The sequence below is a fragment of the Amblyomma mixtum genome, chromosome 6 (assembly GCF_055824585.1).
Source record: "Amblyomma mixtum isolate Tamu chromosome 6, ASM5582458v1, whole genome shotgun sequence".
Lineage (NCBI taxonomy): Eukaryota > Metazoa > Arthropoda > Arachnida > Ixodida > Ixodidae > Amblyomma > Amblyomma mixtum.
Genome location: NC_143017.1, coordinates 57,216,201 through 57,231,009, shown reverse-complemented (window position 1 = coordinate 57,231,009; position 14,809 = coordinate 57,216,201). Strand labels below are relative to the sequence as shown.

Below are 14,809 nucleotides of genomic sequence, written 5' to 3'. Positions count from 1 at the left end.
ACATTGGTGTAACACGTGGCTCATGTCTCTTAATATTTCAAAGACCTCACTGATTTCTTTTCACCGTCGCCCCAACTTCATCGCGCCAGTGTACACTATTAATAACTGCCCAATTTCCTCAGTCAACCATTACAAATACTTAGGCGTCAATATCTCTCGTGATCTAACTTCGACTTTCCATGTCACCAACATGACTAACTCTGCAAACAGTGTCCTTGGGTATCTTCGGCGCAACCTTGCTTTAGCACCAACTTCTCTCAAATCGCTCGCTTACAAGACTTTCGTCAGACGTAAACTTGAATATGCTAATTCTGTCTGGGATCCCCATCAGACTAACCTATTTAATACCATTGAGTCAGTTCAGAATCGTGCCGCCAGGTTCATCTCATCCGACTACTTCGATCATACCAGCATCTCAGGTCTGAAATCACGATTGCAGTTACCTACGCTAGTCACCCGTCGGAACGCAGCACGTCTCTGCTGATTTCACAAGTTCTTTCACAACTTTCCAGAAGCCAACCGATTAATTCCATGTGTGCATCGCATTTCCCGCCATAACCACCCGAACGCTGTTTACCCTGAACGTGCACATACCACCACATTCCAGCAGTCATTTTTCTTAAAGAGTGCCCGTGACTGGAATGACCTCTCTGCTGAAGTGGCCACCATCATGAATCATCGACTGTTCAAGACCACTATCGAGGAAGCCTACTCACCAACGTAATTTTTGTCCATTTTTTATTAATGTATAATATTTTTTGCCGTGTTATCCCCTAACCCTCATGTAATTCCCTGAAAGGGACCTTTGAGGAAAAATAAATAAATAAATAAATAAATAAATAAATTAAATATACTTAAAATGTATATTTAAGTATGTTTAAAAACGTTGGTTTCCTGTACGAGCATCGGCGGCCGCTATAGTTTAGTAAGGTGGCCAACAACGTTGACACTATATCAATTTTACTGAGCTGTGACTCACCCTGGAGTAAAGCGGGCACCTGCTCTTCTTGCATGAGGCACTGCCTTGCCAGTGACTTTGCGTTGGGCAAGTAAAAACAAAAACAAACACTTAATTTCCGCATTTAGAGCATGACGCGATAGCCTAGTGGGTTAATTCCCATACATTCAGTATGGGTCGATGTCTAATTTACAGTAATACTTCACTGCGAGTCCTCGTACTGCTCTTGGCGCACAGGTGCAACGGTTAAGCTACGCGTCGCTGCCCTGCGATTTCAGGCGGCGCCACCGGCGTGGGTCTCGTGCGAGCAAAGGTGCGGTTGCCGAGCAGCCTCTAGCCGCAAATCATTAATTTAACGGTCACCTGCCACTTTTTCTGATTCCTCACAATCCAGTGGGCAGGTTGTGAGGAAGCCATATCGTTACGCTTCCTATAGATGACCGCCTGCTTCCTTGGTTGGTTGCCTGAGGATTTATCGTGGATTTTTCGTTCGGGTTCAACGACGCCTACAGCAACGACTACGACGGCGACGCCGGACTTTCTGAGACACGATGTCTTGAACGTTAAGAAGTTTAAAGTATATTAGCGTGCAGCAGACCAAAGAAGCAGCGCAATGCCGTGGTGTCCGCTCGTGAAAGCACTATTAAAAGAGATCCGCTGGTAAAACACGGTAGTACAGCGCCACCCCTCCATCCTGCTAGCAAAATTAATTTCACTGGGCATGTTGCGCTTGAAAGAGCCACGCAAATTGATGCAGGTCACCAAAAACTGAAGACGAGATGAGATTAGGCGATGCCTCAAAATGAGTACGTATTCGGCTTGAACTTTAGTCTGTATATCTGCCGCACAACTTGCAAAATATAGTACGTCTTAAATGAGCAAAAAACCGTTTTAATGCATATACCTATCATCCACTGGGAACGTGAAGCTCTTCTTATGAACCTATGAGGCCTTTAAAAGCATTTTGATTTTGCCGCTCCAAGGGGAGTCCAAGGTGACATGACGCTTTTTTTTATGAAATAGTTAGCGCTCATTTTCTCTCTCCGTGCTAATAGGCCTTTGTGGCAGTACTTGTACGTGCTGCCATGATGGCTAATACATACGTACGTGCTGCAGTTTCTCCTCTCTAAGTAGCGGATATTTCTCAAATTTCCTTCCGCTTAAATTACTCATGAACGATCCTCGCCCGCGTTGTCTTTTTTTTTTTTCACACATAAGCTCAAACTTTATGAGAGCTGCATTCAGGGCACATAGCGCCTTTTAAGAGGTTGTAGAAAGAGTTTTCGAACGGTTAGCAAAAAAATTATTGAAGTCAAGTTTTCCGCGGTTCGGCTCAAATGTCACGACAGCAGCTTTTGGGGTTCTTGTTAAGGCGGGCACATGATTGACCAACTGCCGGACATTCGTATCACTGACAGCTGTGAACACGTTTAGAAGACGCTAAGATTTCTCTGCCGATCTGGTTAGTGTCTGAAGGAATAAACCCGGCGCACGCCGCTGTTTCCCCATTATTTTTCTGTTCATTCCTGCCCCTTTGTGGGAGTTCCTTACTGAAAGGTAGTAAACTGGGTCTCCGCTTGGCAGCCTCATTAGGATTGAGTCAGAATAAGAAACGCAGACGCATGCGTGTTACAAACACCACGTGTTACAAACACCACAGCCGGTGGAACATATTCGTGTGCCCTGCAAAACGCAAATCTTCGTTATCCATTATCTTGCTTTAGAACAAATGCGTACATGGACAGTTTCTGCTGCCAAGCAGAATGGCAGCAGAGAGCACCGAACAACGCCGCCTCACTGTGTTTATGCAGATCACCGGCGAACGATATCAAAGCAAAAAATGGCGATTCTGCTCATGAATATCTGATGATGGAAATGTACATACGCTAATTGGTCAGTGGTAGAGCATCCGCCTCGCATTCGGGAGGTGTTGGGTTCGATCCCCAGTGCCGCCGGGTACCCACCGGTTTCTATAATGGGTACAAGATTTCCCCTGGCCTGGTGCTCGGCTCCTTTAGGGTGAGATGCTTGGGAAAAGGGTCGTAGACCAAACAGTTGCCTTGACGGATGAGTGATAAGTTCCCCCACCAAGCAACCATAAGTCCGCCTCGTGCGGTAGAAGCCCAATTTGTGGCCCTTTTTCTGGATATCTTCATCGACTTCAAGCCCACAGTGACGGGATTTGAACGCGCAGGCTCCTTTCCCAAGCAATGCAACCCTGGCAAGCCGAGCACCAGGCCGGGACATAGCTGGAACCCATTTTGAGAAGACCGGTGGGTACCCGGCCGGCGGTGGGAGTCGAACCCAATACCTCCCGAAGCCGAGGCAGGTAGAGCATCCGCCTCGCATTCGGGAGGTTCTGGGTTCGATCCCCAGTGCCGCCGGGTACTCACCGGTTTCTTTAATGGGTACAAGATTTCCCCTGGCCTAGTGCTCGGCTCTTCTAGGGTGAGATGCTTGGGAAAAGGGTCTAGACCACAGTTGCCTTGACGGATCAGAGATAAGTTCCGCCGTCAAGCAACCATAAAATCCGCCTCGTGCGGTAGAAGCCCAACTTGTGGCCCTTTTTCCGCAGAAATGCCCTTTTCCAGGCTCACAGTATTGGGATTTCAAGGCGCATTTCCCAAGCCCAAGGGTAATGCTTGTACCCATTTTGAGAAAACCGGTTGGTGACCGGCCGGCGGCGGGAGTCGAACCCACCACCTCCCGAAGCCGAGGCGGGTGCTCTACCACGAGGCCACGTTTTTTATAACAGCTGAATGCGAGCCTCCGCACAGGTATGAATGAGACAACATCAAGAACTGCTCAAACTACAGTTGAGTTTTGCAAGTAATAAAGTAGACTTCCAAACCTTCATGATTTACGCTAAAGCCACATATTGCTTCTTTGCTCCCGCAAAGCGGAACATAGCTGCAGCAAGCTTACAATGTGTGTGTTACAGCCAGCTCATATCGCCGAGTTTACACCGAAGGTTATTTTGACTGACAGAATCAGTATTCCGAACAACGGGATAACGAGTAATTCCTAGGCTCCTATATGGATACTCGAAGGCAAACGACGGCAATCCTTTCTTATACCGCACTACAACAGTCCTTTTTGCATCGGAACGTAAAGGACAAGCGGTTGTGAAGCTTCTCCTCCGGGGCGAGAAAAACGCACGGAAAAAAGGTCAAAGGTTACGGTCTCGTTTTATATTGCCACCCTCACTGCCGCCGGAAGGATTCGGCTGGGTGCAGGAGATTCTTGGAAGAGCGGTGAGCGCCCATTACAGTAGTCCTGCCTATGGACTTCAGCGGCTTCCTACATCGTGACTGGAATTCGGAATGAAGAGGAATGAAAGAAAGGAGAGAAATAGCGTGCAACGCAAGCTCCGTCACGGCTAAGAGAAGATCTGGCAATGGCTAAAGTCGCACCATCGTGTAACGGTGAGCCATACTTCAGACAGGCCATTGAAACCCTGGCAGGTAGCAAAAACACTTTGCCAAAGCAAACAAATGAAACCTGAAACTTCGGACTCCCGAGAAGCTGGGAACATCGTAGTGTATTGGCCGCCATGTTACTACGAGACTTGGTACAATGTTTACGTGGTATAGGTATAGAGCATACAGGGGTGCGTGTGTTATATTAAGATTTGATACAAACTAATAATTTTATTTGCTGCTGTGACGTTCTATTTCCAACGGTTAGCAAGTTACAAAAAGCAGATCAAAACCTTTTTGTTGACTTTTGCAGTAAGTTTCAGCGTCAGCTCATATCAACCCCTTATTTCAACAAAGGCGTCTCAAATCGAATCGTCCGCTATAATTCATACATGTTCCGGCAAAAATGGGAGGCACTGGTAATTATTGGACATACCAAAAATAGGACGCATTGGAAACAGAAAAAATTGCTTCTGCCGCACCTTGCACAGTTTACTGGTTCCTGCGTGCGTTTCCTGTACAGTGTTCCTGTTCAGGTTTTGACAAATTTGAATACGGTTCTTCTCGTTTTTTATTCCATTGTTGCTATCATTCCCACGAATAACTGCACTGAGACTTTTAGCCCTGTCTTCATAACTCTGTCTGCCTTACCTGCTCGATGACAGGCTGGGTAGGCGGCCCTCCTCGTAAATTAGACGGCAGTATTTCAGAAAGTATCTTCACCAGCATCTCTAAGGAATTCATCGCTTAAAGTAATTGAACGTGTGCTATGCAAGACCTCCTTGAAACCTTTTCAGCATCACTAATCCTCTACATCTACACATCACAGCGTCCATAAGTTTCTTCATGAGAGCCGCTGGCTAACTTTTCGCCACGCATCCAATGCACCTCATCACCTAACGGTGATCTCTTGCTGACGAATTGTTTATACATTTCTGTGTAGTCTAGAACCTTTGCTCCATTGAAACTCATTCTAATGAAACTCTATTGAATGTTTATCTATTAATCGCTCACTCTGTTACTCTTCACGGTGGCAGTTAAGGTCAGTTTTCGGAAGAAGGCTCCTCCTTTTTGTCGCGAGTTGGGAAGTCGGCTTTTACCTGCTTCTTCACCTCTTTGTTTTGTACTTCGACAAGGAGTTTTATTTCTTCGACGCATATTTGAGCTCCCGTTTGGTTCTTGGGTGCGCGTTTGTTGGTGATTTCATTTTTCGAGGTGCGAGGATAGATTCACCAAATAACTCTATATCTTGCCTGTTTTTCGTCCACGTGCGGTGTATTGAAAATAGGGAATTTCCCGGACATTTTACCCAAGCAAAGTCGTACCAGACAGAGGGAAAGCTTCTAGATGCGTGGTGGTGGCAATAGCTTGGATTCGTCTCCGCAAAAAACGTCCATAGATATCTTCAACAGCTCTGGTTACTTCCAGCCTGAACCTTATTCTCGTTCTCTCATCCCTCGTATTGAATATGATCAATGAATGAAGTTGGTTCATCGTTCCCTTGATTTATTCTTCAACTTATCCTCTACATATGTCCGCATCACAGAGCAGTGACAGGACTGCCGAGAGTGGCGTCAAAGGGGGCCTAGCGGTCCACATAAAGACTCCAAGCATTTCGCTCTTAATCTCACATCATCATGACCATCATGACCATCATCACCATTACTTCAACTGCGTCCACAGCCGGAAACATGACTTTCCCTTTGATTGCAGCAGCATAGGAGGTCGCATATGATAGGTAGTGACTCAAGCTTGCTTGCTGAAGTAGAGGCTAAAGAGACGCGAGCCTCACGCCTGGTTCGCGGTTCTGTGGACGTGTGTGCTATTATGATGTAGGCTGAATCATTTCCGCGAGATGTCTGTTCACGGTGACGTAAAAAAGGCAGGAATACGGCTGAAAGTTCTGCTAGGAAGCTGTTATTTCGGTGGACTTGTACTCTGAACTCAAGAAAGCCAGCTGTAGCCATAGGTTTACGTCTACCCAGCATTAACTGGAATCAAGGTGAGCATGGCTGCTGTTTGTCATTCAATGAATAATTTCTACGCATACACGTGACTTCAAGCATGCTAAGTAGGAATGCATCACCTGCTTAGCTGCGAACGCCTTGGAAAGAGAGAAAAAGTTTCTTGTCTCGCTTTCTACCGCGCGCGAAGCTTCGTATCAGCTTTATGTTGTGCACCATAACAAATTTGAGGGGACTTTTAGCTCCGCCGTAAGAGAATGAAGCTGTAGCATGCCACCGTGGTCCAGCAGCCGAAGTTGACGGCTGTCCCAGTACGCCTGCCAAGCACGCGCAGACTGGATTTTCATGGCTGCTTAACTGCAAGGCCGGCGCAGCGCTGTTCCGTCTCAGCCTGGCTGAGCGCGTCCAGCCGAATATATTTGTGGAGACCCGACGATGACTGGTGCCCACGATTCGTCTCCACAAATTTGGTGACTCCGGACTTCGCGTCTTCGTTCTCCGCTCCTGCCCTGCGCTTTGCATCAGCCGCTTCGCTAGGCCTACCACTGCCCGGAGCTCGAGACCCCGACTACCTTCCATCGTGTAAGCCCTGGCCATGGATCCCTCCACTCCTGCGCCGTCTGTGTCGCCTCGCACGCTGCCACTTCATGAGTCCGCGGTCTCCGCCCTCAAGCTCCCCCCCCCGACTTCTAGTCATCGGACTCGGAACTTTGGTTCCTCACCATCGAGGCCTTGTTCCGCCGGCACCGCATCACATCGCAGGTGACCATGTTCGATCATGTCATTGGTGCGCTCACGCCTGCTACTGCTGCGTTTGTTCGCGACGTCCTGCGCTCTCCGCCTGCCGATCGACCATACATCTCAAAGCGATGCTCATCCAGAGAACTACTGAAACGGAGCCGCGTCGCCTGCAGCAGCTCCTTACCTCAGAAGAGCTCGGAGATCGCAAACCTACCGAGCTGTTGCTTCGCATGACCGCCCTGGCTGGAGACTCGGCTACTTCCCAAGACAGCGCGCTACTGCGGGAACTCTTCCTGCAGCACCTGCCTCCGCAGGTGCGCATGATCCTGAGCGCGTCTTCGTCTCAGACCCTGGAATCCCTGGCTACGATGGCGGATAAGATCATGGACGTCGGCTTTCCCTCCGTTGCAACACTTCATCGCCCTCCTGCCCCTCAGCTATCGAGCCCAGCTCCTGACGATTGCTATACCCGTCTCACTGCTACTCCAGAGGAGCTAGCCCGGCAGGTGGAGCAGCTTACAGCTGAAGTTGCAGCCCTTCGTGCTCGCCGGCCGCGTTCGTCGTATCCACCACGCCGTAGCAGCCCCAGTTTTTCTGGCAATCGTTCTCCGCCCCCGACGACCCTTTGCTGGTTCCACCGCCGATACGGCTCTCGCGCACGCCACTGCTGCCAGCCCTGCTCCTTCGCGGGAAACGGTCCGGCCGAACACTGAAGGCGACCGGTGTTCTCGGTCCGCGATCCAGTTGCCTTTTCCACGTCACTGACCGCGTAACCAAAGTCCGCTACCTCATCGACACTGGTGCCGAGATCTGTGTTCTTCCGCCTACGTTGGCTGAGCGGCGCCGTCCTTTAGACTCTCTTCCTCTGACCGCAGTCAACGGATCCACCATACGGACATACGGCCAGAAGTCGGTAATGCTTGACCTCGGACTCCGCCGTACCTTTCGCTGGGTATTTGTTATCGCGGACGTGCGCACGCCAATCATCTGCGCCGACTTCCTATGGCACTACAGGCTCCTAGTTGACATGCGGCAAAACAGAATACTGGATTCAGAAACAAGAATAGTCGTCCAAGGCGTCTCTTGCCGCGCTCCACCACTCCGGCTCCTCCAGGCGAACAGCACCGTTTCCGACCCTTGGTCCAGCATCCTTGCTGAGTTTCTAGCTGTCTTCCGACCCCCGTCCCTCCCAGCGCCAGTCGCTCGCAACGTGATTCATCATGTTGTGACGACTGGGCCTCCCGTGTTTGCTCGCGCTCGTCGCCTCGCGCCGGATCGCCTCGCTATCACCAACAGGAATTTGAGCATATGCTAGAGCTTGGCTTCATCAGCCCCTCCTCCAGTCCTTGGGCGTCGCCTCTCCACATGGTGCCCAAAAAGACCGGCGACTGGCGGCCGTGCGGCGATTACCGGGCCCTCAAAAAGGCCACAGTCCCTGACCGCTACCCGATTCCCCACATCCAAGATTTTACATCGGCTCTACATGGCTGCACAATCTTCAGCAAAGTCGATCTTGTGAAGGCATATCATCAGATTCCTGTGGAACCGTCGGATATCCCGAAGACCGCCATTATTACACATTTTGGCATGTTTGAATATCTGAGGATGCCTTTCGGTCTTCGCAACGCTGCCCAGACTTTTCAGCGTTTCGTTGACCAAGTCCTACGCGGCTTGACGTGCTGCTTTGCCTATCTTGACGACATTCTCGTCTTCAGCCTTACGGCAGAGGCCCACAAGCTCCACCTTCGTCAAGTGCTCGAAAGACTCAGCCGCTTTGGTCTCGTGGTGAACGGACCGAAAAGCGAGTTCGGAGTTGCTGAGTTGGACTTTCTCGGCCATCGCGTCAACGCCCATGGCATTCGCCCCTTGCCGGCCCGTGTCACCGCCATCAGTCAGTTTCCCCGGCCCACCACCACCCGACAACTGCGCGAATTTCTTGGCCTCGCCAACTATTATCGGCGCTTCATTCCTCGCTGCGCTGCAATACTGCAGCCTCTCCACGACCTTCTCTCGGGCCACAGCAAGCCGACCGCTCTTGTTGCTTGGACCGATGCCGCTGACCGCGCATTCAGCGGCATCAAAGCAGCCATTGCCGGAGCGAAGCTGCTGGTTCATCCTAAATGTGACGCGCCCACGTCCGTCATGGTTGACGCATCGGACACTGCTGTCGGCGCGGTATTGCAACAGTTTGTCGCTGGAGTTTGGCAGCCAATTGCCTTCTTTTCCAAGAAGCTTGCGCCCCCTGAACGCCGCTACAGCACCTTCGACCGAGAGCTGCTAGCAATATATTCAGCCGTGAAGCACTTCCGACATTTTCTCGAGGGACGCAGATTTCATATCCTCACTGACCACAAACCTCTGACGTCCGCGCTAGCATCCAACAGTACCTCCTACGCTCCTCGCGAAATCAGGCAGCTCGCCTACATTTCCGAATTTACCTGCGACATTCGTCACGTCAGCGGCAAGTCCAACATAGTTGCCGACGCTCTTTCTCGTGCTGAAGTCAATGCGATGGACAATGGACGGCCAGTCATCGACTTCACGGCTATGGCTGCTGCTCAACGAGCCGATGCCGAGTTGCAACGGTTTCGCACGCGCGACACCTCTCTGGTGTTGGTGGACGTCTTGCTCCCTGAGTGAGCCGTTCCCCTCGTTTGTGATACATCAACCGATCGCCCTCGCCCCTACGTGCCTCCACCATACCGACGAACCGTCTTTGATGCCCTCCATTCTTTGGCCCATCCTGGCATTCGCGCAGCACAGCGCCTTGTCACGGCTCGCTATGTCTGGCCTCGAATCAACGTCGACGTTCGCCGCTGGTCGCGCGTGTGCCTGAGCTGTCAGAAAAGCAAAGTGCATCGACACACTGCGACGCCGCTTGGCACGTTCCCGTCCCCGGACGCCCGCTTCAGCCATCTGCACGTCGACATTGTCGGTCCCCTTCCTCCCTGCGGGAACCACCGCTACTTGTTAACCTGCATTGACAGGTTCACGAGATGGCCTGAAGCGATGCCCCTTCTGGACATAACGGCGGAGTCGATCGAAAGAGCATTCCTCCCACTGTGGATAAGCCGCTACGGCGTCCCTGCACCATTACGACTGATCGTGGTCGTCAATTTGACTCCACCTTATTTGCTAACCTATCTCGGCTCCTCGGCGTCAATCACATCAAGACGACCTCTTACCACCCGATTTCCAACGGTGTCACTGAGCGTTTTCACCCGCAGCTGAAAGCTTCACTTATGGCGTCCGCTTTTTCTTCGCCATGGATTGAGCGTCTACCCTTCGTCCTGCTTGGTCTCTGCACTGCACTTCGCAGTGACTCTTCTACCTGTGCAGCGGAGCTTACGTTTGGCACTACTCTCCGTGTCCCTGGCGAATTCTTCGAGCCCTCACCACCCACGCCTGCTGACGTCTCAGATTACGCCTACCGCCTACGTAGCGCTATGAGCACTGTCGTTCCACCGCGTCAACGCCAGTATCCCCGTCGTGTCCACGTCCCCTCCGACCTCCAGCGGTGCACTCACGTCTTTGTTCGCCACGACGCCGTACGCCCGCCCTTACGGCCACCATACGATGGTCCGTACCAAGTGCTCCGGCGTGCTCCTAAGCACTTTCTCCTGCTCATCAACGGCCGGCAGGACACAATCTCAGTTGACCGCCTCAAACCTGCTCATCCTGACACCGACGTCATCGCTAACTGTGCCGCTGCATTCTCTCCCGACCGTGCCAGTCGTCGTCGCGTACGATTTGCGCCAAGACTATCCGCTTTTAGCCATTCACACTTCGCTCATGGCTTCATCGCTAGAGGGGGGGCCCTGTAGCGTGCCACCGTGGTCCAGCAGCCGAAGACGACGACTGTCCCAGTACGCCTGCGAAGCACGCGCAGACTGGATTTTCATGGCTGCTTAACTGCAAGGCCGGCGCAGCGCTGTTCCGTCTCAGCCTGGCTGAGCGCGTCCAGCCGAATATATTTGTGGAGACCCGTCGATGACTGGTGCCCACGATTCGTCTCCACAAAGCTATAGTGCAATGCGTTAATTGCAATATATTCAGAAGGTCGTCGTCCACTTTACATTCATAGATCCCTGGGTGTCCTCATACCCCTCCTGGCGCAGTGAGGCAGCTGTTAAGCGATGCGCTATTGCTTTGTTATGGCAGGTGTGCCCAGCGCTAGGCTTTATGCGGTGCAGGCTGCTCTTCCCGAGCGACAGTCAATAATTTAAATGCCACCTGCCACGGTGTGCAGTTTGCTCACAGTGCGGTGGGCAGGTTGTGATGACGCAACCAGGTTGCGTAACCTAGGTGGCCCGCCTGCCTCCTTCTCGAAAATGAGGCCTTTATCTCTGTCGCGTTAAAATAACAAAATGGCACTGTGGAAAGCAGGGATTTTCTCAATGTGCAGAATACAAGCAGCCCAGAAAAAAAAAATGCACCAAGAAATAGGCTGAGAACAATGCAATGGCCGCTTTTCGCTATCGCAGCAAGTGCTGCTAACGCTCTCATTTTTAATTCGCAGCTTCTGTTTCGGGTTAGAATACGGCTCGGTGCGTAACGCTTTCGAGGAAGGTATTAGCGAGTCCATTGCTTCTCCCGAAATAAACAAAAGAGTGGAAGAGGCCACTTCTCGATTAGCTTGAGCAGCACGAACGGCGTAACGGTGTGCAGTGAAAATTGCCAGCGATTTCTCAACATTGAATGCTCTTTTCGAAATGTCGGAGTTAACCACAGAGAAGCTCTTCCGAGTGAAAAGGTCAGCCAGTAATGTTGTCGAAGCTTCTTGGAAATGCTGGCTTTGCGTTCTGCTTGATCTTCTCTGCCTTCCGTCTGCGTCTTCGGAATAAGTTGATATTACCCAGGCTTGTAGGAAGACAGAGAGAAGAAAAGTATACGGTACATAACGAAAGGATAGAAAGGGAGAGGCAGAAGGAAAGGATGATGAATGAAACAACAAAGCGATGGAAATGAAGTAACAAAGGAGATAAACAATAATGATATCCTATGGAGTGTGAAGGGCAGGACGACGAAGACATTAGTCGGGAACGACCAGAGAAGTTAAAACCCTCATTCAATTTTTAATTGCAACGGACACAAAGCGTATCTATTTGCGTCGTCTCGACGACACAATTCCTCGACATACGATATATTAATAATGAAAGCCTATGAACATAGATAAAACAATTCGCGTTGTTTTGGGACTGGGTTTTAGCGTCATCGGCGCTTCCGGATTTTTGCCGTGCCCGAGGAAACGGAGAATGCACATGATCCTGCGAAAGTTCGAGGCCCCCTATTCGGCTCCATGGAATGGTTCACTTCGCCAGCAACCCTATCTACAGCCTGGTTCGCGGTGCCACGGCCTGCTGCTGATGGCTCATCGCCCAGTTGCGTGGTGTCGGCTGTAGGTCCAACGCCGGGAAGGCGACAACTCCTGTGAGATTTCACCTGCAGTTGCGTCATTGGTACTATCCAGGAAGCGTTTCCCAGCTGCTCCACCACAGCGTTGGGTGCGTAACATCGCTATCAAGATGTTCCTGCCCAGATCAACAGGCCAGAAACACACGGCCAGCTGGAAGCAACAGAGGAGCTGAAAGACAGGGCGAGCATACATGGTTCAGTTTCCTTGCGGAAGAGCATCACTCGCAAAGAATTTTTGAAGGAGAAGGATACATGGCATTTCGGGTCCATGCGGATACCTTGATCACATAGAGCGCTGCAAGGAACAACGGTGGCTTTTGAGCGGTTAAAACGGTGCAGTAACCGATTGTAGATTTCTGGCAGGCTTCCACGTGTCTTGATAAGATCATGCTTTGTGTTATTGTCACGGGTTCAGTGACTAGTCGACATCATCACCGAGTCCGGACAATGAGGGGGTGGCCGTTTGATGCCCGGCGTAGCCGGTAAGCAAACGTAGTGACTGAGACCGAGGCGTGTTAAGAGGAAACAACAACAAAACAAAGTTTATAGCTTCGATTGAACAATGCGGCAGCTTTCACAGACACGTAATTTACATTCTACAAAACAATTGCGGAAAGCACATAACAGTAAACACACTGAATTAGTTATACATTGAATATTTCTACACAGGTCAGAACATAAGTGAGAGGCCAATAAGATACAGTCGATTGAAAGTCAGAAGGTGAACAAACATACAGTCAACCGGGAAGCGCGGCTGCAGTCCATCCCAAACACGCAGTCAGTGCGGCCCCCGAAGGCGACGTCCGTCCAGGGCAGCTTGCGGTTTCGAGGATGCGGTGCGGCGGCTCGGAGACCCGGGAGTTCGCGGCGGCAGCGTTTCCACCGACGAGCGGACTGAAGTTCGTTTCCATACGGCCCCCTTTTAAAGCCCTCGGGTGCTAGCGAGCGAGCACTCGCGGCGCCACAGCGTCGGCGTCGAAAAAACAAAACACCAAAAAGCGCAACGAGAGCACGTAGGCACCTACACTTTCACTCTGCACGGCCGCCATCTTGGAGGAGGAAAAAATTAACGCACAACTAAAAAGAAGCCCCAGGCTTCGACTCTCGATTCGGTGACCTTGGAAAGGCAAAAAAGTAAAACACAACCAAAAAGCCAGTCACGTAGGCCGCAACTTCTTTCCCGCTAATGGTCAGCTCTAGACTTCAGCAGTATCGGGGACGAGTTTGAGCCGCCTCCGCTTTCGCAACGCGAGGGGTTGTCTACATAACTGAAAAAAGCGTGCATGCATTCTTGCTCTTCCCGAGACACATACAAAGAAACGCGGACGCATCAGTTATATACAAACAAAAGTAATTTACAGGCTGCCGCCACTTCTGTGACACGGCCCCCCACTTTCGGAATATTATCCGATAATATTCTAGACCCACAGAAGTCGGCGAGCAGACCTGTGCACAGATATACAGCGCGTAACAGAACCTCTTATATAAATCTAGCACGCACACACTACAAGTCACCGTGTATACATGCACCATAACACTTGAATAAATTAATAGCGAAAATAGCGAAAATTAACCGCGCGACAAATCTACAGCCTGCTAAGAAAATCAGCACCGACATTGTCCTTGCCCTTTATATGCTCGACGGTAAACTGATATTCTTGGAGCAGCAAGCTCCAGCGCAGGACTCTGCTGTTTAGCTGTTTGGCTCTTTGGATGTAGCTCAGTGGTTGGTGGTCTGTTTGAACTAAGAACGGTACCCCATACAGGTAGGTGGAAAACTTCTGTATTCCCCAAACTAACGCTAAGCACTCCCTCTCGATTGTGCTGTATGCTGCTTCCCTGGGGAGCAATTTTCTGCTCGCGTATGCCACCGGGTGAAGCGTTCCGTCATGCCGCTGCATTAGTACCGCGCCAAGGCTGGTATCAGAGGCATCCGTGCGCAGCACAAATTGTTTAGAGAAGTCTGGCAGCCGTAGTATCGGAGGGCTTGAGACCCGACGCTTGAGCTCTTCGAAGGCTTCCTGATGGGCCGGCGTCCACCTTACGACGTTGCTCTCTCCCTTTCTCGTCAGCTGGGTGAGGGGCTCGCTTACTCTTGCGTAGTCGGGTATGAAGTCGCGGTAATACCCCGACAAGCCAAGGAAAGCGCGTACCTGACGCTTTGTTCGAGGAGTTGGCGCCGCCTGTATCTTGTCGAGCGTTTTCCCGAGTGGTGCCAGCTCACCTCTGCCAATGCGATGCCCGAGGAACTCGATGCTTTCCATCCCGAATTCGCATTTGCTTGGTCGTACTGTCAGGCCGGCCATCTCGAT

The 14,809-nt window shown here is 51.0% G+C and overlaps 1 protein-coding gene across 1 annotated transcript; it reads left to right on the top strand.

Annotated features, from left to right (window-relative positions):
* Window positions 1–7,210: 7,210 nt before the first annotated feature.
* LOC149339203 (uncharacterized) lies at window positions 7,211–7,795 on the top strand. The gene has a single exon (XM_089550891.1). The coding sequence runs from the start codon at window positions 7,211–7,213 to the stop codon at window positions 7,793–7,795; it is 585 nt and encodes a 194-aa protein (XP_089407017.1).
* Window positions 7,796–14,809: the final 7,014 nt, after the last annotated feature.